General features: G+C 42.8%; 1 protein-coding gene across 1 annotated transcript in view; it reads left to right on the top strand.

Moving 5' to 3' along the window:
• Positions 1-70: 70 nt before the first annotated feature.
• The window catches only part of mmp28 (matrix metallopeptidase 28), a 39,519-nt gene continuing 14,295 nt past the window's right edge, over positions 71-25,294 (top strand). The window contains exons 1-5 of the mRNA XM_061072774.1: positions 71-408; positions 2,965-3,041; positions 4,470-4,669; positions 11,875-12,096; positions 12,385-12,630. Of these exons, the coding sequence (XP_060928757.1) occupies positions 301-408; positions 2,965-3,041; positions 4,470-4,669; positions 11,875-12,096; positions 12,385-12,630 (853 nt within the window). The 5' untranslated portion in view covers positions 71-300. The remainder of the gene's footprint in view (positions 409-2,964; positions 3,042-4,469; positions 4,670-11,874; positions 12,097-12,384; positions 12,631-25,294) is intronic.

Below are 25,294 nucleotides of genomic sequence, written 5' to 3'. Positions count from 1 at the left end.
TCTTCCTGCTTTCTGTGACTTTATTCCCATCACTTGTGTATTTTGAGTTCCACCCTCGAGGGTCCAGTAATGTTCAGTGAGGGAAGCGGCTCCTCTGGTGTTGGTTCAGCCCTGTGCTGAGTCTTTCAGGCGGGGCAGGGGGGCGGTGCTGGCCCTGCCCCTCTCCCCAGGCCCAGCACTCCGTATGCCTGCCTCGGCCCCGCCACTGCCCGGCAGGGATGGAGGTGTAGACGAGCCGCAGCATGCTCACTGACAGCGGGGAGAGGCAGCGATGAGGAGGACACCCGGAGTGGAGCAGCCATGCGGCGCGGAGCGGGCCGGGCCATGAGGACAGCCTGGATCCTGGCTGCGAGCCTCCTCATCACGGCTCGCACTGCCGGGGGATCCCCGCTGCTCCCGGAGCCGGAGGTAACAACACTGCCATAGGAGTTGCATGGTTAAAAAGAGCGGAGTTTAAAGCGGCCGGTATTAGTACAGAGGTTGTATTATGTTGAACCTAAGCAGATTATGATTGAGGAAAACAAGGTCTTGTGTTAAGAGATTTGTCTTGAACTTTTCAACATGTTTATTTTCTTGTTCACTCACCACAGCTTCCTGTGTGTTTGTATGTTCTGTTTTTAAATCAGCTTTAGAATGTTATTGTGTTAACTGACATTGCTGTATTTATATTTCAAACGTTTTGATTATTGCCCATCTTGAGCGGTTCCCTGGCAGAAGAGATGAATCTCAATGGGACCTCCCTGGTAAAATAATTGATAAATAAAAATAAATGCTCAAGACCTCACAATAGTGTCCAACTTTCTTTTGCGGATGACTGTACTTTTGGTGCAATGCTCCTAAATTCTAAAATACCAAGTTCGTATTTCCTTTTTGCGATTAAGATTTAATTTAATGTATAAAAATCACGTATTATTTTGAATGACCTAGCAGGCATTTGGTTTGAGACCCCCACAATAATTTTTTTTTTTTGGTGTCCATTTGTTTTTAGACTTTCAGACTAGTTTTCAGTGTTATTGATAATCTCTACACATCCTTGTCATGACTTCTAGAATAACGAATTAATATAGACTTTAACATACACAGCCCATAGCCATAAAACATGATCACCCCTATCTCATTAGGAAAACTCCATCTACAACACATCTTTACATCGGAAAAATATATATTAAAATGTAAATCCTTTATGGGCTATGCATTTAAAAGTTAATGTGCTATACATATATATTTGTAATTATATTGGTTATCGTACATTTGCTCTTCAGAAGTCATTTACAGAAAAAGACATGCTGAAATCTGCCTGAGCGTTTTAATTTATTCATCCAACAAAAAGAGCGAAGCTGTGGGAACCTAAGTAATGGACTGATGCTGCATTTGAGGTCCTTAGACAGGTTTGAAGAATAAAATGTGGAGCCTATGGAGGACGTGCAAAGCTATCTGTCCAATTAAATTAGTGCAGTCCTCAATATGTGCAGCAATTACACTGTAAAAGAAGAAAACACTAAAAATAGTAGTTTCTCTTATTAAAGTGGGTTTGGTCCCTTGTTTGTGTCTATATGCAGCTATATGACTGACATGGGATAAACATAGCCACTACAGTAACTGTCAACAGAGACAATAAAGAGACCACAAAGCATTTAGTCTGCCTATACATTTATTACACATTTGCTCAGGTTCTGACAGTTTCTTTTATAAAAAATGTAAAGCCAAAATCGGTCGTCAGTGAAATTCCTCTAACAGCTCATCAGTAGCTTAATTTTATAGAAAAGAATATTATGTTGGAATAGCGTTGTCATTTTAAAGGGACAATCCATTTTTTTAGGTCTCACACATTCATTATATTTCCACATATTTCTGTTTGAGTTTCAGATGAGTCATCGTCAAATAATGGTTATCTTTGCAACCTTTTTAATCTCTTCCTGTATAAGTAATCGTCATGTATGATTTACATGACGATGACATCTCAAACTCAAACAACAGAAATACATTTTGAAGAAATAATGGTTACCTTTGCAACCTTTTTAATCTCTAGATGTGGAAATATAATGAATGTGTTATATAGACACAAACAAGGGACCAAACCCACTTTAAGAGAAACTACTATTTTTAGTGTTTTCTTCTTTTACAGTGTAATTGCTGCACATATTGAGGACTGCACTAATTTAATTGGACAGATAGCTTTGCACTTCCTCCATAGGCTCTACATTTTATTCTTCAAACCTGTCTAAGGACCTAAAATGCAGCCTCAGTCCATTACTTGGGTTCCCACAGCTTCACTCTTGTTGTTGGATGAATAAATTAAAACGCTCGGGCAGATTTCAGCATGGGTAACGGGACAAGGGACATTATTTTGTTGCACATTCCTGTTTGCCGAAGCACAGCTGTTCTCCTCAATGTTAAAATCCATCCCACCTTCGCTACATCTGTAATCATAGCTGCTCCTGTTGTTGTCTGAACACGAAACCTGCTCCATTCACATAAAGATTGCAATATTGAACTATCAACATAACTAATTTTAAACCCACAATGCAACCACATCTGTTGTCATGTCCCCCGTTGGCTCATTTCTTGCTTCGCTGCATTTTATAGGTGTTCCTCTGAACTTCAGAACTACTCTTTACTCGTATGTTTACATGAAATTCTTGTGGAATAATAACTAGGAATTTTCAGGGACACCCCAGGGGTTTCTTTGTCCTATGGGTGGTCTACATGAACACATCCTTTCTTTGCAACCTGCGGCAGATGGAAAATGGAAAATTATCTTCACACCTGAATCATTTTTCTTTTTATTCTCACTGGGAGTTTTGCCTCTGTGGGGATTTACCCAAATGTGTTTTTATGAGAAGCGTGTGAGATTGCCGGTCTGTGAAATCCAAAGCTATTTGTCCAAAATGTGACTTTCTGAACTAAAAAATGTATTTTTTTCTTAACGAAGAGGAAACCTCACAAGTATGATTTGATTTGCAGGTTTTTCTGGAGAAGTTTGGCTATCTGCACCAGGACAACCACCTACACAATGCGGTGGAGGTGCGGTCAGCCGTCCGGTAGGGGATTCTCTTCTTCTTGATAAGCTTTTCTCATAGATGTCATCCAAGGTCCTACAGAAGTGTGATATGATTTTAGAACACAGTGAGACGTGTTTGTTTCTTTTGACACTCTGCCTTGCCGAGTTAGCTGGTTGATTGTGTTCACCAGATGGGAGGGGGTGCTGCTCGCTGTGCCTCTGGGCTGTACATCAGTGCAGGGCAGTAAAACACACCCTCACCTCAGCACTGGAAAAGCTCTCCTGAACCCTCTCTGAACCATGCAGGAATTTAAAGAACCTCGCCCTCTGGCCCATAAACTGACTGTACTGTAATGAAAACTGGTGGAAAAGCGTTGGGTTGGGTTAGTGTTGGGTTAGTCAGCATAGAGTTAGTCAGTATCCTCATCATTCGTATCAAGCCGTTCAAAACGCCCATTTAAAACACTCTTTGATTTGAAGTGTGCTCTGAGTGATGTATTGATGCATGTCACTGGTAATTAACTGGTAGGCAATAAGCAGGAGGTGGAGGCTGTCCTTTGTATCCCCAGGTCCTCCTCCACAGAGGTCTCCATGTTGCACCACCATCCCTGGCTCTAAACAGAGGGTCTTCAGGTTTTACATTACCTGATGACCACCGCAAGGTTCTCGTGCACTCTTGTAGAGAGGAGGGGTGTTGATTTGAATATAGTCTACATCCTCTCAGCTAGATGGCCCTGATGCTCATTCTCCTTTCAGCTTCTATTACAGAATATCTCAATTATAAATGGTTGGGAATAATTGATATCATGAACGTCCCAATTCATTATTCTTCCTCCTCTTCGTTGTGAAGATAAACTGTATCAAAAGATGGACAATATTTTTCCACTTCCTCCCACGTTCCAGAAATAAAACCAAAGTATCCTGGATAGGAACGATGACATCTTGCGCATTTGGAGTCAGAGTGTGTACAGTAGTGATTGGGGGGTGGAGCCGTGGTAGCGGGATCCAGCCGATGCACACGCTTGACCAATCATGAGTCAGTCTCAGCTGTCAATTATATTGTTTCGCCACGTTATTATAAAATCAAATAACTAAACAAATCAATGTTACCAGACTGCAGCCGGCCACCAGGGGACGATCAAGACACTTAAGCTTCGCCTACAGGAAACGTGTCACTATCTTTCCATACAGACTGGTTTTGAAAAACAGAACCGCTGACAATCTTCACATGATGACATTTATTCTGCAGCATAATGTTAAACCTTTCTAAACTGGCCTGAATCCCTGATCAGCTTTTAAGCATCTGGCACAACGGCTGAAAACACGAACATCAACATACAACAGATCTTTAATTGCTTAGAAACACAGTAAAATATCATATTGTTCGGTCCCAAGAAGTATTTCAAATTCCTTGATGTCGTGATTAAAAGGCAAGAGCGTCACAAACAAATGTCTCATCTCTCTGCAGCGACTTCCAGTGGTTGTCCTGGCTTCCCGTCACGGGTGAACTCGACAGCGCCACCCTGAGGCAGATGACAGAGCCCCGCTGTGGGATGTCGGACGAGGGCAGCCAGCATATCTGGGCCAATAGAGTGACCGCCATCTTTACCGGAAAGAGGGCGGCAGTGGGGCGGCCTCAGAGCCGCAGGAAGCGCTATGCCACTTCAGGTACTGTGTCCCCCGAGGCGCCGTGTTTGTATGTGGGTTTTTGAGTTTGTGCCTTGGAGTGTGAATGGCATCCTAACGCCTGTGTAAAGGGACGGATGAAAGTCATTGAGGAGAGGTCATAAAGAGAGAACAGTTAACAGGGAGTGTCCACCTCTGTAAACTCAAGCAGTAGATGGAGCTCAGGGTGTCATCAAAGCTGGTGGAGTGTCTGATGTTGCACGTGTCAGCCGGGAGGATTCCTGCCTTCAGCCTCAATTACACACGTTAAGATTTCAACCTCAGTTTTGCACAATATAACAACCTTTTTTATATTTAGCTCAGGACTGAAATGCTCGTGCACGTTTTGAGAAAGTCCTAAAAATTCATCCCACTAGAAAAATATTGAGTTTTATAGCAGATATCAGGGATTATCATCATTTTCTAATCCAACAACAAACACGGTAGTAAAAAAACATTTATCGTTGAGCAGATCCCTGCAATTGGACTTTGCTAACGACAGCAGGATTTTAAGTGTTTAAAAGCTCAGCCAGATTTCTTGCCGACTCCATGAAGAACTGTAATTGAGCACAAGTCCCGCATTTATCCCGCTCCACCCTGACCCCACCCCTCACCTGAACCCTCTCCAGAGTTACCTGACAATCTCCTGCTGCCTTCTTCATATGGGAAAAGGCTGTAATGACTCGCATCTCACGTTTGGTGTTAATAAGAATCAAAACATATTTGATTATTACCTTTCTTCTTGAATGTTATTGCTATCCTGGGCAATCATGCCGCTGTGAATCCGTGATGTTTGGATGTCAATGTAAGTTTGCACAGCCAGGAAGAACACTTAAAAACCATAGCTGAAGTCCCCTATTGTTTATGCTGGGTTACTGGGAAATCAGAGAAGTAAACAGTGACATAATGACGTTGCTCTAAGGCGGCTGTAGCCCATAAAAAAGAAAACTGTCTCTTTAAACGTTCATAAGTTGAACCAGCTCTGAACCAGCACTGGCGCCCGGTTCACTTTGGTGGAAAAGGGTCAACAGTGAAGTAAAGTGGATCATGAACCATCATCAGAGCCACCCTACTGTTGTGACTAAACACATCTCAACAGATTTTAGTGGAACCTGATGGAAAGTGTCAAGTTTTAAGTGTAGCTCTGGATCTATTTGTATCCCACTGTAGTGATGGAGACTGGTTGTAGTATGTGTACATGTCTTTGGTGCTGTCGCTCCTCACGTCTCCTCCACAGCCCGACGACGGCACCAGGAGAAGGTGGTTTGATTTCCCTTCCCTCCCTCTGTACTTGTGCCTCCAGCAGCCTCATGGTGTGTGAAGCCTCCACATTCCTGCCTGTCACTGACGGGGTTGGCTAATGTTCAGGGAATGCAGTTGTTGCTGACGTGTGCCGCTCCTCTTCATGTCGGTACCTGACATGTTCCCTCTGGTAAACACATCCATAATAGTCTGACTGTATGACACTGTTTGCCGAGCCGGCCGTCCGGCTGTATCTCCGCGGTCAGATATCTCCAGCGGCTGAATGAGCGGGGGGGCTTCTTGCTGAGTGACTGACTCTCTGGCTGGATTACTGCCTGTTCTGGAGAAAGAAAACAACTCGCTGTCAGTATTTCAGTCCCAGACATGGCTCACATGACAGGCGGCAGTATTATAACACAAAGAGCTGCGTTAATGGATGATACATTTACACCCTCTGTTCAAGCCTCTTTAAGAACAGGCTTCACGTGTCCACTGGTGTAGTTCAGCAGTGCAATAACTTAACTGTATTGTATGTCTGTGTTTGTCCTGGAGAAGCAGCTGATGTGTTTCTGCCTGAGGCCTGAATATGCTAACTGAAGAGTTTCATGTTTAGGGTTAGGGACATTTGAGAGTCAGAAAACCTGCATTTCTTCTAGGTAGCCATTCATTTCAGCCAGATTCTACCAGGCAGGGCAGTGCCTGTCTTCTGGTTCCTCACAGATATACTGTATCTCGACTATTAGAGTAGTATTCAATGGACTATAAGACATTTTGCACAGATGATCCTTGCTCTAAACTGATTCACATTTGTAGTTGTTATGTCCTGACAACAACACCTCCAAGGATTTCATGAAATTAGACACAGACATTCATAATAGCTTTGTTGAATCTTTAATTCCTCATCCACTGCCGTCAGCAGCATGGCAGTCGAGTCTTCTTGCCTAATTCAAGCTGCGTGAATCCATGATGGGAGTTTATATTGAACATATAACTACATTGGGAATAAGTCTCAGGGAGGTTTGAGTTATGTTTAATTTTCATGGGGAAATTTGGTTGGGTGGAACACCACAAAGTTAGGGTTTAACTCGATATTTGGTAGTTTAAGAGTCTGTTTTGCTATTAATCTTATGAGATGTCATGTAGTAGAGACCCATGTCTTATGTTTTATTGGGGCAGCACAGTGGTACAGCGGTAAGCACTGTGGCATAAGAGGGTGCAGGGTTTGAACTCCTTGGTTTCTGCATGTTCTCCCCGTGCTACTTTCCTCCCACCACGCAAAGCCAACGCTAAACATTAAACATGACTTTGTGTCAGTAATTAATTTATCTCTCACTTGATCATTCCACGTATCCATATAGATTCACCACTTGTATTTCTGCTCTGAGGCAAACCTGTCTCATGATTAATGCTGAATTGTCTGAGCGGTTTGTCCTTGACACAGACAGCGGCTGCTAAATGGAGCCTCTGTATTCGCTCTCTGCTGTGGTGTGATGGACTTTGGTGGTAATGGCTGCCCCCGTGCTTCGTGGAAACTGAAAACAATCCTTGACTTGTGGTTGAATCTAATGGTCGGTTCCCACTGATATTTAGAGGACTGACATTCCACCACCCTCGTCCGAGATAAGTGCTATAAGCATGATAGGTGTCTGTGTGTGTGTGTTTCAGAGGTGTACTCTTGTGGATCTGTGCCCTGTCCTACCATTTCACATCACATTGGACCATTTATTGTAACTCTACACAATCTCGGCAATGTGAACATAGAAAAGAGCTGATTGTGTTTGCTCAGCAGAGCTGCAATGATTGACCAGTTTGACAATCAAAACGTATCTGGCACCTATTACAATAACTGATTTTTTTTCCAAATTCCTCAGTTCCAGCTTCTAACACGAGGATTTACTATTAATATCTATCAAAATGTTGGCCTCTCAGTCTCTGCACCACTTTGGGCCACCCTGAAACAACTGGGCTGCTAGAAAATGTAGGTTCTGACTTTTAGGTCTTCAAACCCTAGACTTTATGTAAAGATGAACGACATAACAGCTCCAGCCAATTCGTCTGGATTTCCATCAAGTAGCTTGCTGCAGTAGAGGTCAGACACCCTGCCTCCTCCATATAAGTGGATGGGACATGGACCAAAGTAAAAAGTCCAAGTAATCAAATAATAATTTCCTCAAAGATTCCTCCAAATGTGTCAGATGGTAGTATTCATTTCAGGGATATGTTGGCTTCCCATCTGGATAATAAGGGATGAAATGGAGACTTGTTGACCATCTATGTTTACAGTCTACCGTCCAAACTAATGGAGGTAGCTATCGCTCATGAGGAGGAGCTGGTCGTCCATGTTTCATTTCAGCCTCCTTTTAATTGCGTCCTACCTGCTTTACCTCTGGCTTTATTAGGAAGGAAAAACACACTGCTAGCCAGTTAGCTGCATTTAACCTCCACTGGTTGTATTGGTCTCATGTAATGGATCATGGTTTAATCACTACTGTGTGTCAAACGTCCTCCTTGACACCAGCAACAAATATCTCCCTGCACCTCCACAAACAAAAAATGCAGCTCTATCAGCTGATCTCAGTCACTTCCTGGTGTCTGTGATAACCCCCCCTCCCCACACTGCTGCTTTAGAGGACATCTTGTTAATTGCTTCCACAAGGGAAGTCGTGGAATGTCTTGTGTATTGGACTTCCTGGCTTCCCCTGTCGTCCTTGGGGACCCATTACTCTGTGGTGGACGGTCTGGGACGGAGAGAAGGCGCCTGAGCTCGGCCCTGCTGAGAATACAGATCTGCTTGCACCATGTGACCACAGGCCCGATACAGTGGTACATCTGGGAATGACACATGGAGCCTGGTGAGGGAGCGGGTTCAAGCTTCTCTTTGAGTTCAGCAGAGGAACCCGATCAAGTATTAAATTATATGTAAAATCTGACTTTTACTGGAAACTGCAGGTTGTACTGACAGACATCACTAACAACTAATGTAAATCAGTGAAATTACTGTTATTCCCTCTACTACAACTATAATAGTCAAGGTCTCTGTTACGTTCTCTTTTACTATCTAATATTCCTTATAAAGAAAAAAAACATAGATCCCGTTTATATATAACTCAAGCTGCTGCTGAGGCACAAATTCTGTTTGTGTTTACTCACACAGAAACACACACTCATGCCAAACCCACGTCTTAATGGCTCCAGATACTCAGATATGTTCCTGTCCCTGCGGTGCTGTTGAGGTCTCTTGGTTTTTCACAATATGTTGCACATACCTCCCGTTTATCGCTGTAATCTTCCACACGACTCTTTGCTTTATTATTATTTCATTGAACACAAACGGCATTGAAACAGTTCATATGTGACTGAAGTGCAGTCAGACTGAGGCTGCAGACGCTAACGCAGACCTGTGCAGACCCCCCACTCACGTTTGGCCTCCACGTCGGGTCCGACACACATCGACTGCAGTTTAAATATTTGGACAACTGTAAGTGTGCGTGATTTATGTTTCCACATTGTGGTTAACCCTCAAATGTGAAAGTATGTGTAAATCCTTGAATCTCTTGTGTAAAAATGTAACTGCATATGTGTCCTCTAAGTTTTTGAGGCTGTTATTCTGTATCTCACTATCTTAAACCTACTGACCCGTACAAAGGCTTTTACAGTGCAGAACCTTTTTTAAGTTACGTTTTTGAGTTAATACTGCAGAGAAAGAGGTTCTGTACATGTTATACACATTCGTGATGATGGCTTAAGTACTTATTGTCACACTATTTAAAGTTTTAAAAGTTTATTGTCATATGCACAACGATTACATTAAGCAGTCGCTTGGAATGAAATGCTTGGGTCACAGACTCTCTTATGGCAATGCTCAGATCATTACAAGCAGACAAAAAAATAAAATAAGACAAAATAGAATATAAAAATGTAAATAGAAATAAAATATACATATCTAAAATATATATATACACCTGACGTACGTCTAAAGGTAAATTTGGTTGTAATCATGTACGTTATGCCGTAAAGTGAAATGTCCCGAGAGACAGCTGAGACTGACTCATGATTGGTGGAGCATATACCGGTGGGACCTTGACTCTGCACCCCCATCCCATGATCACTACTGAACAGATTCTGAATCTAAATGCATAAGATGGCAGTGTACAGTATTTCTGTCAGTATTGGCTTCATTTCTGGATAGTGTGAGAAAGTGGAGACACATCCATTTTTATAAAAAGTGTATGGCTACATCCTATAAGCACATGCACTCTACACCGTCCATTTCCTCTGTCTTTTTCATGTTGTTTATATTGTGGAATTAAAATATAATAATTGATCTAGTCAAGATTTTGCCTTTGTATGCAAATAAGCACTTCTTTCTCAATAGTCTCCTTATTTCTTTCTTATTCTTATGTTCATAGAATATGTTTATTACCTTCACATGTAGGAAAAAATCTTTTTGTTTTGTTTTTGAGCTAAGAAATCGGAGACACTTGCAGAGATGATTGAACTCTACACAGAGTTTTGAAATCCTTATTATCTAAATGTTTTTACCAACTCCTCCACCAGCTCAGACCTCTCCTCTCACACTCCAGCCTCTACAGCTGCGTCTCCTTAAAGCTCCATATTATCTAATGATTGTTTCCTGCGAGGCGGCCTCTCCGCCTGTCTGCTTGTTGTGGATGTGTGCCGCCTGTTTCACAGCCTGTGTGTGTGTGTGTGTTTCCTGATTGCAGCATTGTGTAATCGTGTGTATATATATATGAAGAGATTAGGTTGTGTAAAATTAAAACGTTTGAGTTTAATTCCCCCTCTTCGCTCGGTCCCCTGAAAACAAATGTGAGATTCAGAAGTTTGTGACACATGTGATTACGACTAAGCTGAGAAACCGCACACACACACGTTGAAATAAACAGTTTAGTCAAGCATGTACTCAGATCTCTGTGTAGTTTACCCAGCTGCGCACTAACATGGGTGACGTCCTGTCATTTGGCTCGGGCCTGATGGATGTGATGAGGGTCTACTTCATATGCTGTTTGGACTCATAAGACAGGATACGTAAGAGGTAAACACATAACCACTCCAGGGGGTGATAAAGATCACAACTGTTTGGAGAACAAACGATAACAAAATGATAATTTATGTGGCAAACCAGTATAAATAAAGGTCAGGGATGCATACAAAATCCAGGCCTGCAACCAATCATATTTTATTTTGCACATTATTCTCTTGGCTATTTGTCGCACCCATTAAATGAAAGAAAATGGCAAAAAAAATGCCACAACTTACAACTTAATCGTTTGTTTGGACACATTACAACAAAGATTTGTATTACCTGACAAATTGACAATTACATACCTATAACTATCAATTTTCTGAAGTAGCTTCGGTCGATCATTTAGTTCAGTTCACTGTTTCAACCTGTTGGTTAAGTTGATAGAAATAACATGCAGCTCAAAGGCTTGTTGACGGTTCCCTCTCTGGGTTACTACCTCTGCCATGACTCACTCACTCACTCAATAACAGAGAGGAAATGACATGCTTTCAACTTTGTTACGCGCAGGATGGATGAACTCACTGTGAAAACCTCATATTATCTTCAGCTGAACATTAGACAAGTCCAGTACTTTGGGTTTATCCTTCATCGCTCAGTTTTTATGTACTACTTATTATTATTATTATTATTGTTAATATTATTATTATTATTATTATTATTATTATTATTATTATCATTATTATTATTATTATTATTATATAGTATTTGGACAATAAATACATCATGTTTTACAGATGAATAGTTGGAAAATTCTTGCAGGGTTTTTCTTGTAAGTTTCTGGTGATTTTAGTGGATTTGCAGTTCCTCTGACAGTTTGTGATAACTAAGATGTTGACCTTCATACCTTCATGTCTAATATCTGTGTGTATGTGTGTGTGTCTGTTTGTGTGTGTGTGTGTGTGTGTCTATCTGTGACCTGCAGTGGAGAAGTGGTACAAGCGTCACCTGACCTATCAGATCGTGAACTGGCCTCGCCATCTGTCTCTGGGCTCTGTGCAGCTGGTGGTGCGTGCAGCGTTCCAGCTGTGGAGCAACGTGTCGGGCCTGGTCTTCCAGGAGGCCCCTGAGGGACCCGCAGACATCCGCCTGGCGTTTTACGAGGGCGACCACAACGACGGGGCCAGCAACGCCTTCGATGGACCAGGTCAGGGTCACACACACACCACACAAAGATTCACGTGATCACAAATCAATAGATAGATAGATAACAAAGGTATGTAAGTGTGTTGATTGTTGTGTGATACAAGATCAGTTGTGATCTTGTGTGTGTAATTTGTTCTCAGATCTTGAACCTGAATTCCTGAAAAAATAAAGCTTCTGTTCGTGTACACACAGTAATCTGATTACTATGAATTATCAGATTAAAGCAATACTTTGATTACATGCTGTGCTACAACTCCATGCATATTTGGTCCTCCGTTCCGACCCTCAGGTGGAACGCTGGCTCACGCCTTCCTGCCCCGCCGTGGTGAAGCTCACTTCGACATGGCAGAGAGGTGGACGCTGAACGGACACAAGGGACACAACCTGTTCATGGTGACCGCCCACGAGATCGGACACACCCTGGGGCTGGAGCACTCCCCGGTGCGACACGCTCTGATGTCACCGTACTACAGGAAACTCGGACGCAATCTGGTGCCGAGCTGGGACGACATCATCGCGGTGCAGCAGCTGTACGGTGAGTGGACGCTACTTTTCCCGGTGATCTGTACAAACCACATTTGTCCTAGTTTCGTACACACTCCTGGACCAGCAGAGTTCAAAATGCATTGCTTTAAACTCTTCTCCTAGATCCCAGGAGACTGTTTCCTTTGTGAAATGGAAAGTGTGTGGTCCTGAGGTCAGGACGAGTTAAACATCACACCTCCACAGAGATATTTAAAGTCCGAGCAGTGGACAGATGACAAACGCCTCCCTCCCTGTCTGACCCAGGACCATTTAAAGATGGTGAAATGAGGCTGCAGTTTAGAGCTATTACCATAATACACAGAACCGATTACGTGAAATAGTGACTTGTTATGAATCCAGACTGTCTTTGAAGAAACACAGAAGTGCAGTAATGTCTACTCCGCTCTGTGGCCCATTAAATCCATAGTCATGGCACCGAGCTGTGAAAAGGCCGGAGAGGAAGCGTCCAAAGGCCACAGCTGCACACACAGAAGGAGAATAAGTAGAATGGCAGAGTCTGTCGAGAGCAAAAACACATCATTAAAACCTGGACATGAGTCAAATATAGCAGACGTCTTTCCAGCAACACATTCAAAGCTCCTGTGAAATAAAACTCATGGTTATGAATGCGATTCAAAGTCCACAGCAAAGAACAGAAGACATTCTGCAGTCACTGTTAGTTTCATTGTTTTCTTGAAAAAAAATTGAAAAACATCAGTCGCCCTGAACTGCATGACAAATAATAAAACACATAGGTGAAAAAGTAACGACAACAGCAAAAAGGAAAACACAACAAATCACAAAACAACACCAAAGAGGTAGGCTCCTGCTTTCGACAACGCTCGTCTCTGATTGGACGGACGTACTGTTTTGTGATTCGTTGTTCTGTTTTCCTAGTTGCTGCTGTGTTTCACACGTCAGGGTCTCTGTGAAAACATGAAATCACAGAGAGTGTTTTATCAGTTTCAGTTCTGTAGCTGCTGGGAATAGTAGGTTTGACCATGAAAATAACACACACACCCACACACGCGCGCACACACGCGCGCACACACGCGCACACACACCCACCCACTCACAGTAGCCTATCTTTAATATAATTATTATCTGTTGTCTCAGTGCTACACGCACAGTGTTTACCTGGGGGTGTGTTGTGTCAGATGAGTGTTGCAGAGTGTGGGAGTGTTACACACGTCCCTGTGTGATGACAAATGCAACAGTTTCTGTTGACTGTGAGTGTGTGAGTGTGTAGTCCCTGGCTCCTGGCATGTGTGAGGCAGGTTTCCACATGTGCCTCAGTGAAGCTCTCCTATTGCTCGTGTTTTTCTCTCATGCTGTTGCACAAGAACATGTCTTTTGAATCTGTTTGCACTGTAAGTAGCTTCTTAACCACCTGACATCCTCTGTGGTGGTACTTTCCCTGCCGTGACCTTGAGGTGCAGCTGTACAGCAGCTGCAGAGGGCCGGTCTGTCTCTTCTCTGAGAACGTTTCTATGGCTGCAGGACAGTCTCAAGATCATCTGGATGATTCAAGTCAAAACCTGATATCCAGCTCGACAGGAGTTTGTAAACAGGTCTCGTCTTTTCTGTCAGACTTCTGAGGAGTTTCCACCCGCTCATTCTCCGGGAAACCTCCTGGCCTCAGCTTCCTAAAATGGTATTTGTCAGCATTGTGTCCCCCCCCCCCCCCCCCCCCCCAGTCTCAGCCGAGCCACTTCTAACACACACATATTATTTTTCAGTTCAGATAAACGGGGTAGGGTTAGGGGGGATTTTAGGTATCTGGCACTACAGAGCAGCAATTAAAAACGCTTTTGTGTTTTGCTTGCTGAACCTGACAACTTGTTTTTATCGCTTCACAAAAAGTTCATCCAGGATTCTTCAGCTGCTGATGCTAAGGTGGAGTTAAGCAGAGTGCGGCGTGCTTTTCTTCTGTTTGCTTCTCGACCTGATCAAACAACCTGACAAAGAGTTCCAGAGACAGACATGGACAAGAACCAGGGCTGACAGAACTGCAGGCGCCGCGAAAAACACTACATCTGCTCAAAGAGATGAGCTGTAGGCAGTGTGTGTGTGTGTGTGTGTCTGTGTGTGTGTGAGAACCATCCCTATAGTGTTGGCATTGTGATCTGAGGCAGCTTGAACATGTCTGCCTCCAGACATGATCTGATTTGCTCAGTAATGAGAAACATTTAAAACCCTGGAAGCTCCACACGTTACAGAACACGCATGAATAGTTTCTTGCTTATTGATATTTCTCTACCTTATAAGACGCTGTATGATTAGAGAGTTTAGTGTGGTGGAAGTGTAAAGATCCTGAGGTACAAGAACAGTCGTACACTGTAACTTACAGAAGTACACTGTAACTTTAAGGACACTTGGAGAGTGCATAACATCGCCAAGGCTGAAACAACCATATTGCAGATACACATTGTGAGATTATCCAGATCCGTACCAAATTTCACCACCTGATCATAGATATTAACACCCGACACATTCCAGATACCTACTGAAAGACACACAGGCAGCAATGTAAACATAACCTCCTTGGTGCAGGTAAAAACAAGTCAAATGTACTTGGAGAATCGATCTTAAAAGAACTCAATGAAGAAATGTTATAATTAACTCTTATATTAATGGATTATTTGAACAATTGAAGCGATTTTACTCAGTGTTAAACACTTTAATCTGCACTGTAATATCTTTTTTATTTAAGACTATATGTCATTTGAATCAAATCTTTGTCTGTTATGTAATGTTGAACTGTGAATGTCAAAAAAAGTACAACGCTTAAGGAGAGTAGCTGAGTATTTGTACTTAGGAACAGTCACTGGCATATAAAGTTCTGTTCTGTATGTGAATATAAGTGGTAAAGAATATATATATATATATCATTCAACTACTTACTTTACAACAAAACTACCTCCTGTATCACTGGTGAATGTAAACAGAGAATAAGGAGGGAGGTTTTCTTTGAGAGAAGTCAGACGTTGAGCTTTTATCTAACTGCTTCTCTACACACACATACGCACACGCACACGCACACACACACACACACACACACACTAAGTGGGGTCTGTGTAGCCAGTTTTCCTCTGCTTCTTGGGTGAGCTGATTTTATCCACCTCCTACAAAATTGTTTGTTCAGCTCCTTGACTCACAACACAACGCGTCTTCCTATGCATCACAGTTTCCTGCTTTTCCTTTTGTTCGGCTTTTGACTGTGTTTCATTCTTCTCGCCTCATGTGCCAGGATTCTGTCGTAAAAATCAGTAAATACATGAGCGCATTGTTGTTTTGGTGCTTGACGTTTTAACAGGTTTAAGGTTGCTGTGTGTGCTCGCTCCGAATCCTTTGTTAATTTCCTGCACTGTTTGTCTTCAAACAATAGTTTGCATCAGCACAGCCACATCCTGAAAAGCACCATTTAAATGTTCACATTTTCCTGCTTAGGCAGAAGTCTCCACTGTTTGTCTTGTAATGTATTCCCATGCTGTTCAGTTAAGCAAATACCTAGATTGCTTTTGGCAAGCATGACAAATTAGACCAGACATGGGCAAAGTTTTAAGTCCGGCCCGCCGAACTTGTCCAAATAATAATTTTTTTAAAATAACAATTTAGTAGCACTTAAATGGCACTTACTTATAGAACTTTGTAGTTTTGCTTTATTTTTGAAGAAATCGTAATTTCTTGATTCTTGTTGTTTTAACCCTCAGGGTTGAATGCACTTATTGTAAGTCTCTTTGGATAAAAGCGTCAGCTAAATTAAATTTGCCCGGGAGTGTGGTGTATAGGGCTCGAAAGGGCACGTGGCTTCCCTTTCTCTTTTTCCCTTTGCCCTGTGAGCCCTTCTGTAAAATGAGAGGATCAAGGAAACCAAAAGTGGACAATGAGCGCCGAGTGTTTAACACGGAGTCGACAACAAAATACTTTTTCACTGATGTCCAATCGAAGGCTGTATGCCTGATATGCCGAGAAACTGTCGCAGTTTTCATTGAGTACAACATCAGCCGTCATTTTGCTACGAAGCATGCTAACTACGCTAGCAAGCAGTCAAGGCAAGAACGGGTGGCTGCAGCTCAGAGGTTGGCGACTAATTTACAGACTCAGCAACATTTTTTTTCACAGACAAAGTAATCTACCAAGGCATGTTTTTTTTGGGGGCATTCGAAATAGCAAAGGCTAGCAAGCCTTTCTCTGAAGGCGAGTTTTTGTTAAATGGCCTTGCAAATAAGTGCTTTGCTACTTTGTAAAGGCCAAATCCTTTCATGTAATGATTTTTCCATGTCATTTATATTAGTTCACAAAATCACTCCATCTGTCTGTTCCTGGCCCGGCCCCTCTGTCAAATTTTCGAACCCATTGTGGCCCGCGAGTCAAAAAGTTTGCCAAGGCACACCATTTAACTGTACCAAGCTGAAGGTATCATATTCACAACAAGCCTGGTTATTTTCCCTCACAATAATAGAATGATTAACTGGGAAATTGGTGAATATGTTTTTATTAAAGCCCTCTACTCAAAATCTTAAAGACGGCGAAATATATCGTGGATTAGCTCATTTATGTGGATTAACACCAAAGTTGAATTGATTCTTAAAGGGATGGTATGGTTGTCTTTCTAATATGGCTGAATTACAAAACACGTGTTCATTTTCCTTGCTATAATAAAAGCCCAGTTGTTGATGTTCTCCCCACAAACATTTCACATGGAGCAGGACTTTAATAAAAGTATAAAACTGACTCGACAAACTAGAAACGAAAAGCATGAAAAACAACTGACACGGATGAAATGCTACTCATTTTATTTCAGTTGACAGAACAGAAGGAAGTGACGTTGTTCATTGTATTTTCCGAACAGGTGAAAGTAGAGCAGTTTATTACTGTGTCTCCCTTTCTAGTTTATTTTTTTGTCCCCAAATAGAATAACTGTATAAAAACAGACACAATATGTTGAATTTACATACAAAACAATGTAAAACCTTATTTTTACAGATTGAAATTTTCTTAAAAAGGTTCAGTTTGTAGAAATAAGTGACATCTAGTGGTGAAGTTTCATGTTGCAGCTTAATGCTCCTCACCTCACCCTCCCCTTTCAAACACGTTAGAGGAACTGTGGTAGCTTCAGCTGTCATAAAAACTCAAAAGGTGTTTAGTTTGTCCAGTCTGGGCTACTGTAAAAAAAAACATGGTGGCCTCTGTACAAATTACTCGCTCCTGAAGTAACTATAAAGTATTTAAATTCAAAGGACCCATTCTAGAGTAAGGAAAACAACAATTCATACAATTTAGATGAAACAAACGAATGAAAACATCACTAGAATTATGTTATATTCAATTTCTACGGATAGGTGCTTTCACCTTAATCTTACACACTGAACCTTTAAAGGTTGTGTAAAAAGAATAAAGGGTTTTACAAATCATTGCTGGACATTTAATGAACAATGACATCAACTGTACATTTGATGTGAAATGTCTGTCAAAAACTGAATATTTCACCATTAACCAAAAGCTGCATTTGCTCATGGCTGGTCAATGGTCTTTCTGATCCACTGATCGTATGGCCCATAACAGAGGTCCATAGATACAACACATGTAGGAGTAAACATTTTAATGACACCGTAAATCTTGTCCTGGTACACCACTCCTCCACCACCCTGTGAAAGACAGACGTGTGTTTATTGCACTTTTTTGCTCAAATTATTATTTCTATTTATATCAAACAATTGAAACTTGTTAAACCTGAAGAAACTAAACAAAGTTTGAACATGTGTACTCACGTGAGTGGCATCCAAAGCAGGTGTATTGCTACACATCCAGTGCTCATGCTTATCCTCTGCGTAGGATTTTGGAAAATCCCGACGCAGAAAGCTTCTGAACGTCTCACAGTCGATGATGTCCGTATCAGCACATTGCAGAGTTGCTGAGTAGAAGAAACGTTTTTAACAGTGAACTCACCACTGGATGATTATTATACTTATTGATACTTTAATAAACTACATTGAACCTATAAGAGTTATTTTGTATAAATAAGCAACACAATATGAAGACAAAGAAAAACCTGAATGATTTAAATATTTGTCTCTTAACAAAACAAGAACAAAAAGGTTATAAAAATAATCCAATAAAATTAATCTCACGTCTTTTATTATTTGGGCCAACCTTCGTGGGACCTGCAATCTGAACCATAGCACCTCTGTAAAAAAACAACATTTTATTAATATATATTTTGAACTATACGTAGTAAATTAATTAACTAATTCTAGTTTTTATTTTCACATGTTCACTGGAAGGATGAGAACTCACATGTTGGGAGGATTTTGACAGTCGGGAAGTTGTACAAGTTTGATACCTTCAACTGCTTTAGGCAGCTTCAGTAACATGAGGTCGTGTTTCTTGCCGTCGTGGAAGAACTCAGGTGGATCTTTGATTTTCACTGCTCTAGGAGGACCAGCAAGCTCGCCGATAAGTGCGACGAACCTCCTACAGGTAAAAGTTTAAACATCACTAAATCGCAGTCAAAAGGTCCAGTTTTAATATTCCAGTTTAATACTGTTGGTCATTGGGCATCAGGACATTTAAGTAAAAGTTGTTTCACTTTCTCACCGTCCTGGCTTAAAGCAGTGAGCTGCAGTCAGAATCCACTGTTCACTGATAAGAGTGCCGCCACAAGAGTCCATGTATTTTCCCTCAATGGCTTTCAGCTGGACATGGTGCAGAAGCTCCTTTGGTCCACACTCTTTAATTCCGATGATTCTCTTCTCCAGATCAACCACTGTGCTCACTGTCACACCTGAATGAGACAGAGAACAACATCTTATCACAGTATCTGACCAAAAGAAAAAGAAGCAGCAGCAGTATTTCTTGGTCAGACCCGGTCATGTCACAAAATGCTTCACTTTCACACCTTGATAAAAGACAGAAATGTGATGCATTGCTTTACTGAAACAGGTTGAAACTAGAACACAGAGAGAATTGCTGCCGACTCACCAAGCCACATGGCAAAGAGAAGAGTTGTGAGACAGGCCATCGCTGTCTTTCACCGTCTCAGTGACTGCCCTTCAGATGCAATAGTTGTGTCTTTTTAAATCTGTTCACGCTGTCCCGTCGGCCTCTGAGGCACCAATCACATTGTGAAGATTTACTGACGCATCCCCATTGGCTAAAGTAATCTGCACATCTATGCTAATTGTTGATCTTTATCAGTTGTTGTTGTCCAGTTGCAATGAATCGCTAGCAGCAGCTAATAATGTTGACAAACGGTTATTTCCTCAAACAAGTTGACAGGTAGTTCTTACAGTTTGGTTTGTGTCTCAAAGGACAGCATGAAAACTATCTCCCTCATTACAGCTTTGCTCTGGTTCCCCAACGGTTCTTGTTGTATTTTATGAGCAGTATTTCAACATTCACAAAAGTCGTACCTTGATCTATGTTACGGGTCCCAAGAGTGGTACCACAGTAGCAAAATATACCTGTGGAAAACAGGTTGCATGCAGCAGCAATGAATACATGGACCATTCAGTTCTTCATCCCAACTGCATCTGCCATGTGGGTGGAAGTGTCCCCCATATAAACAGTCTGGGGTGCAACTGCTCCCGTGCCAAAGGTTCCACCTGAGTGCTGCTGTCATGTCTTACATTACTATTAAAGTAATTAAATAAAATATTCTGGGGCATACCACACACTCCCCCACAAACAAAAAGTGGCTCCTGACACTTGTTATTAGTAGCACAGTTTACAATCGTTCACAATAACATTCGTAACATCAAATACAAAGCGTATCATTACTCAAAACTTAAACGTGAAGGCACATTAGTAATGGTAAACATATGTAAATTTACAGTGTCCATCAATCATTCAATAACAGTGGATAGGGTAGGTGATTGGCAAGTATGTAGGATGAATGATAGGTGTGGAATGAAATGGTTGCAAGTAAGACTGTGGATACTGGTGAGTGTAAACTACGGGCTGAGTCCCTATTGCACTCACAGTGACGCATGGCTGGTAAGTTGGTTGACCCAGGGAGGTGTAAGTGAACCTCTGGCCAGGGCGTCTGTCTCTAGTAGACCTTCTCAATGTAGGCTGAGACCCTTGGACCTCTATGTTCGAGTCATAAGCCTGAGACTGTTCCTGCTCATTGTAAGGCTGATGTTCCTCAGTGTACGGCACTCTGTCATCTTGTCCTTGTGCTTCCTCAACGACACTTCCTCTCTCAGACGCAAGCTCATCGAGAACAGGTTCCTCCAGGCAAGCTCCAATCTGCTCCGGGTGGTTTTGGGTCTCACCGATTACTCTTTGGTGCAGCATGTCATTACCAACTCTTGGTACTTCCCTTGGCATCCGTAGCCAATACCGTGGTCTTTCCTCTTCGTCATCTGAGTCTGTTGTGTCATCGTTCTGTGTCTGTTCACTTGTTCTCACAGGTTTTGAGATTTCCTTTCTCCTTTGTGACTTTGCAGGTGCGACAGAGGTTGGTTGCTCTACAGGTAAGTCATTTTCTTGCAGCAACAAGTTTCGGTGGAGGGTGCGGATGGGTCGGCCCCCTGTCTCAGGACTCACTTTATAGACTGGGTTATCACCAATCTGGTCTCTGATGATGTAGATTGTCTTTTCCCAGTAGGACTTCAGTTTGCATGGACCTCCTCTTATGGAAACATTGCGAACAAGGACGCGGTCACCTGGCTGAAGAGTCACACCTCGGTTCTTTCTATCATAATAGTGTTTTCCTTTGGCACTTGACTGCTGGCTGTTTGTGCTCGCTATCCTGTAGGCCTCGACCATTTTCTCTGCCCATTTTTCTGCATAACCTGTTGGTGTGTTTGTTTCTTCCTCTGCCACCAACCCGAAGAGAAGGTCAACAGGAAGACGTGGATGGTGACCATATAACAGAAAATATGGCGAGTAGCCTGTTGACTTGTGTTTGGTACAATTGTACGCATGAAGGACATGAGGCAGGTGATCCTTCCAGCTCTCTTTCTCTTTCTCACCTAGGGTTCTGAGCATTTGCAACAGAGTTCGATTGAACCTCTCTGCAGGGTTGCCTTGTGGATGATAAGGGGAGGTCCTGGAATGGTTCACGCCGGAAAACTGTCTAAGAGCTCTGAACAGTTCATTTTCAAACTCCTGGCCCTGATCATGGTGCAGTTTAGAAGGGTATCCAAACCGGGGGACGAAGTCATTAAAAATCTTGTCAGCAGCAGTTTTGCCGGCCTTGTTTCTGGTGGGGTATGCTTGGGCAAACCTAGTTAAGTGGTCGACTACCACCAGGATATACTCGTATCCACCCCTGCTGGTCTCAAGGTGAAGAAAGTCTATACAGACGAGTTCAAGAGGCGAATTTGATGTTACACTTCCCATAGGTGCTCTGTCATTTAAAGCTGGCTTTTTCCTCTTTATACACTGACACTTTCTGGTGATGTACTCTTCAATGTCCTTACTCATAAAAGGCTAATAAAAACGCTCTCTTGCAAGACTAAGAACTCTCTCAACACCAACATGTCCCATGTTGTCGTGCAAGTGCGTGAGTGCTGTCTGTCTAAAGGTGGCTGGCAAGACTAGCTGTTTGCGACCAAGTGTTTTCCTGTATAGAAGGCCATTCTCTATATACAGCTTACTCCACTCTCTTGAGAGTTTTCTTGTCTGTTTGTCCAAAGATCTGCGTCTGTCGTCAGTCAGTTCTGTGTCATTCTCTTTTAACTCTAAAATTTTCCCAATGGCAGGATCTTTTCGCTGCTCGTCTACCAGTTCATTATGGTCAATTACAGGGAAAGGTTCTGTGTGTGTCTGCTGTTGAGAGGGGATGTTAAGGCTGGCTACCCATGCTACTTCCCCCTGCTGGGCTGTCCTAGCACCCTCCCAGGTGGCGCACACTGCCTCCTCTGACCATCCCTCTGAACACTGACTCATGTAGGCATTGATATCATAGGGACAACGAGAAAGGGTATCTGCATCAACATTCAGTTTGCCTGGCTTGTATCTTATTTCAAAGTGAAAGTCTGAAAGCTGACCAACCCAGCGATGTCCTGTTGCATTAAGCTTAGCCGTGCTCATAACATAAGTCAGAGGATTGTTATCGGTGAAGATCGTGAAGTGAGGGGCATAAAATAGGTAGTCCCTAAATTTATCGCAAACTGCCCACTTTAAGGCTAAGAACTCAAGCTTACCACTGTAGAGATGATAACTCTGCTCTGCTGGTGTTAACGTGCGAGACCCATAGCCAATCACCCTCATCTTTCCGTCCTGTTTCTGGTAGAGGATTGCTCCAAGACCTTGTTGAGAGGCATCGGTGTGAAGTATAAAGGGTTGGTTGAAGTCTGGGTACCCTAACAATGGTGGGTTGGTTAGAATGGCTATGAGGCACTCAAGTATCTGCTGGTGTTGATTATTCCATTCCACTGGGGTACGTGAAAGCAGTTGAGGCCCCTTTGTTTTCCCCTTGACAGGCTTGGGTTGTGTTATGTCGGGCTTTACCTGAAGCAGCTCATATAGTGGTCTTGCTATACGTGAGAAGTCTTGAACGTATGCTCGGTAATAGCTTAGAAACCCTAGCAGCCTCCGAACATCTCCTACTGTCCGTGGAGTTTTCTCCTTCAAAGCTTGAACTGCCTGAACATCTTTTGGATCTACTCTCACTCCATTTGCAGACACTAGCCGACCAACGTATCTGACCTCGTTGCGAAATAACTCACACTTTTCTGGCCTCAACTTAACCCCGTGGCGCTGTAAAGCTTGGAGTACACGGCGCAGCACCTCAACATGCTCTTCGAAATCATCGAGATTCGGGATGCAACACTCATACCTCAGCGTCTCAAGTATTTCCTCCAAGCTTCTTTGAAAGGCTGCTGGTGCATTTGACAACCCAAACGGTATTCTGACCCATTTGTATAAACCCCAAGGGGTCCTGAAGGCAGTGAGATGTCTCGAACCTTCTGCAATAAACCCTTGGTGGTAGGCTTTGCCCTGGTCTAAGATGGAAAACCAGCTATAGCCCCCAAGTGAATCAATCAAGTCCTGAATACGGGGAAGGGGATGTCTGTCTGGCACAGTCTTTTTTTTAAGCAGTCGGTAGTCAATACAAAGGCGTAATGATCCATCTTTCTTTCTGACACAAACAATAGGGGCAGCATATGGCGACTTAGACTTTACAATCCACCCTTTCACTAACAACTCCTGGATGTATTCTTTTACTTCCTTGAACAGTGGCTTAGGAATGGAAGAATAAGCTCTCTGAACGGGAATATCATCGCTTAGCCTGACTGACATCTGGAGAGAGGGGATGCATCCAATATCACCACTGTCTTGGGCAAATGCTGCCGCTTCCTCATGCAGCATCTCCTCAACTAGATGTTGTTGTTCTTGAGTAAGATGGCTGAGGTCAACGGGTGGTCGCCACGGCTCATTTGTGGGAACCCTGGGAGCGGTGACTTTATGGACATCAGCCCTTACTGTTGTAACCTGTGGTGTCTCTACTTGTGGTGTCATTGTCCCACCCATCTCTATTACTTTTGCTATATGTTCGATGGAGCCCAGCAAAGTTCTCTTTGGGAGGGTGATTTCACGCTTAGTGTGATTGGAGATGGGCACATAAACAAGAGGCCACCTGTTCTTACTGATCTCTAACAAGATCAGTAAGAAAAGTTCCCCACACTCAGCTGTTGTAAGCTAGTACTTTCTTCTGGGGATTCATATAGGACAACAGAGTCAGAGGTGTCAAAGCTAGGTGGTACTCTGCAACGTACACATAATGTTTTTCCAGCTGGGATAGTCACATCTTCCCTGCCTACTCTGATTGTTGCAAAACTGTGATCTGGTTTCTTTTCGGCCTGAATGAAATTAACCATTGCTTCGGCTTGTTTTTCTTCCACTCCAAGGGCTCTTCGAAGGAGATCTATAATAGTGGCGTGTGCATCAGTCGAAGACTCTTGTCCATTTATAATTTCCTGGAGAACATTAGCTCCTAATAAAGGCTGGGGGAGACTGAGCTGGCTGACCAGGAAGGGGACCTGAATTGCAAGGTTTGGATTGTCGTTTCCAGTGAGGTTGACTGTAAGCTCCACCCATCCATCATATGGAATTGACTGTCCATTGGCCGCATATACATTCAGGCTTTCCCCTTGGTCAAGGAGTTCTTCTAGTGGTCGAGCTGGGTGATTGGGGATAAATTTCTCTCTCCACGACCTGTCAATGATGCTTACTTGTGAGCCAGAATCAAACAAAACTGTAGCTGCATAGCCACTGATAAAACATTTGAGCAAACTTTTTCTGCCTATCAGTGGTGCTGTGCGTATGGTCATGTCAGGGGTCTCTGGTGCTTTTTGGGGGAAAGTGTCACCAGCTCTTTTGTCCCATCTTTGGCGTTTTGAGTAACGCTGCTTACGTGTGGGGGTTATTGGTTGGGACTGGAATTCTCGAACGGCCTCTGGTTGTCCCTTAGCAGAGGTCGGTTCACGTTTCCCTGCTGCCTGGTTCTTTTTAAGCAGCCAACAGCCCGATGTCCTGGGTCCCCACATACAAAACAGTGGTTACAGTTCTCTAAGCCCTGGTGTCGACAGTTGGAACAGATGGGTATTTTACCCTTCCTGTCTGGTGTGGAAGGAAGAATTTGTCTGGGAATGGATGTAAGCGGGCTGTGTGCTTGCGGCTGACCAAGCATATGGACAGGTACGGACTTTGATTGGGTT

This window comes from Limanda limanda, chromosome 6 (assembly GCF_963576545.1).
Source record: "Limanda limanda chromosome 6, fLimLim1.1, whole genome shotgun sequence".
NCBI lineage: Eukaryota > Metazoa > Chordata > Actinopteri > Pleuronectiformes > Pleuronectidae > Limanda > Limanda limanda.
Note: the sequence above shows the minus strand (reverse complement) of the source record. Positions and strands in the feature narration are given on the sequence as shown.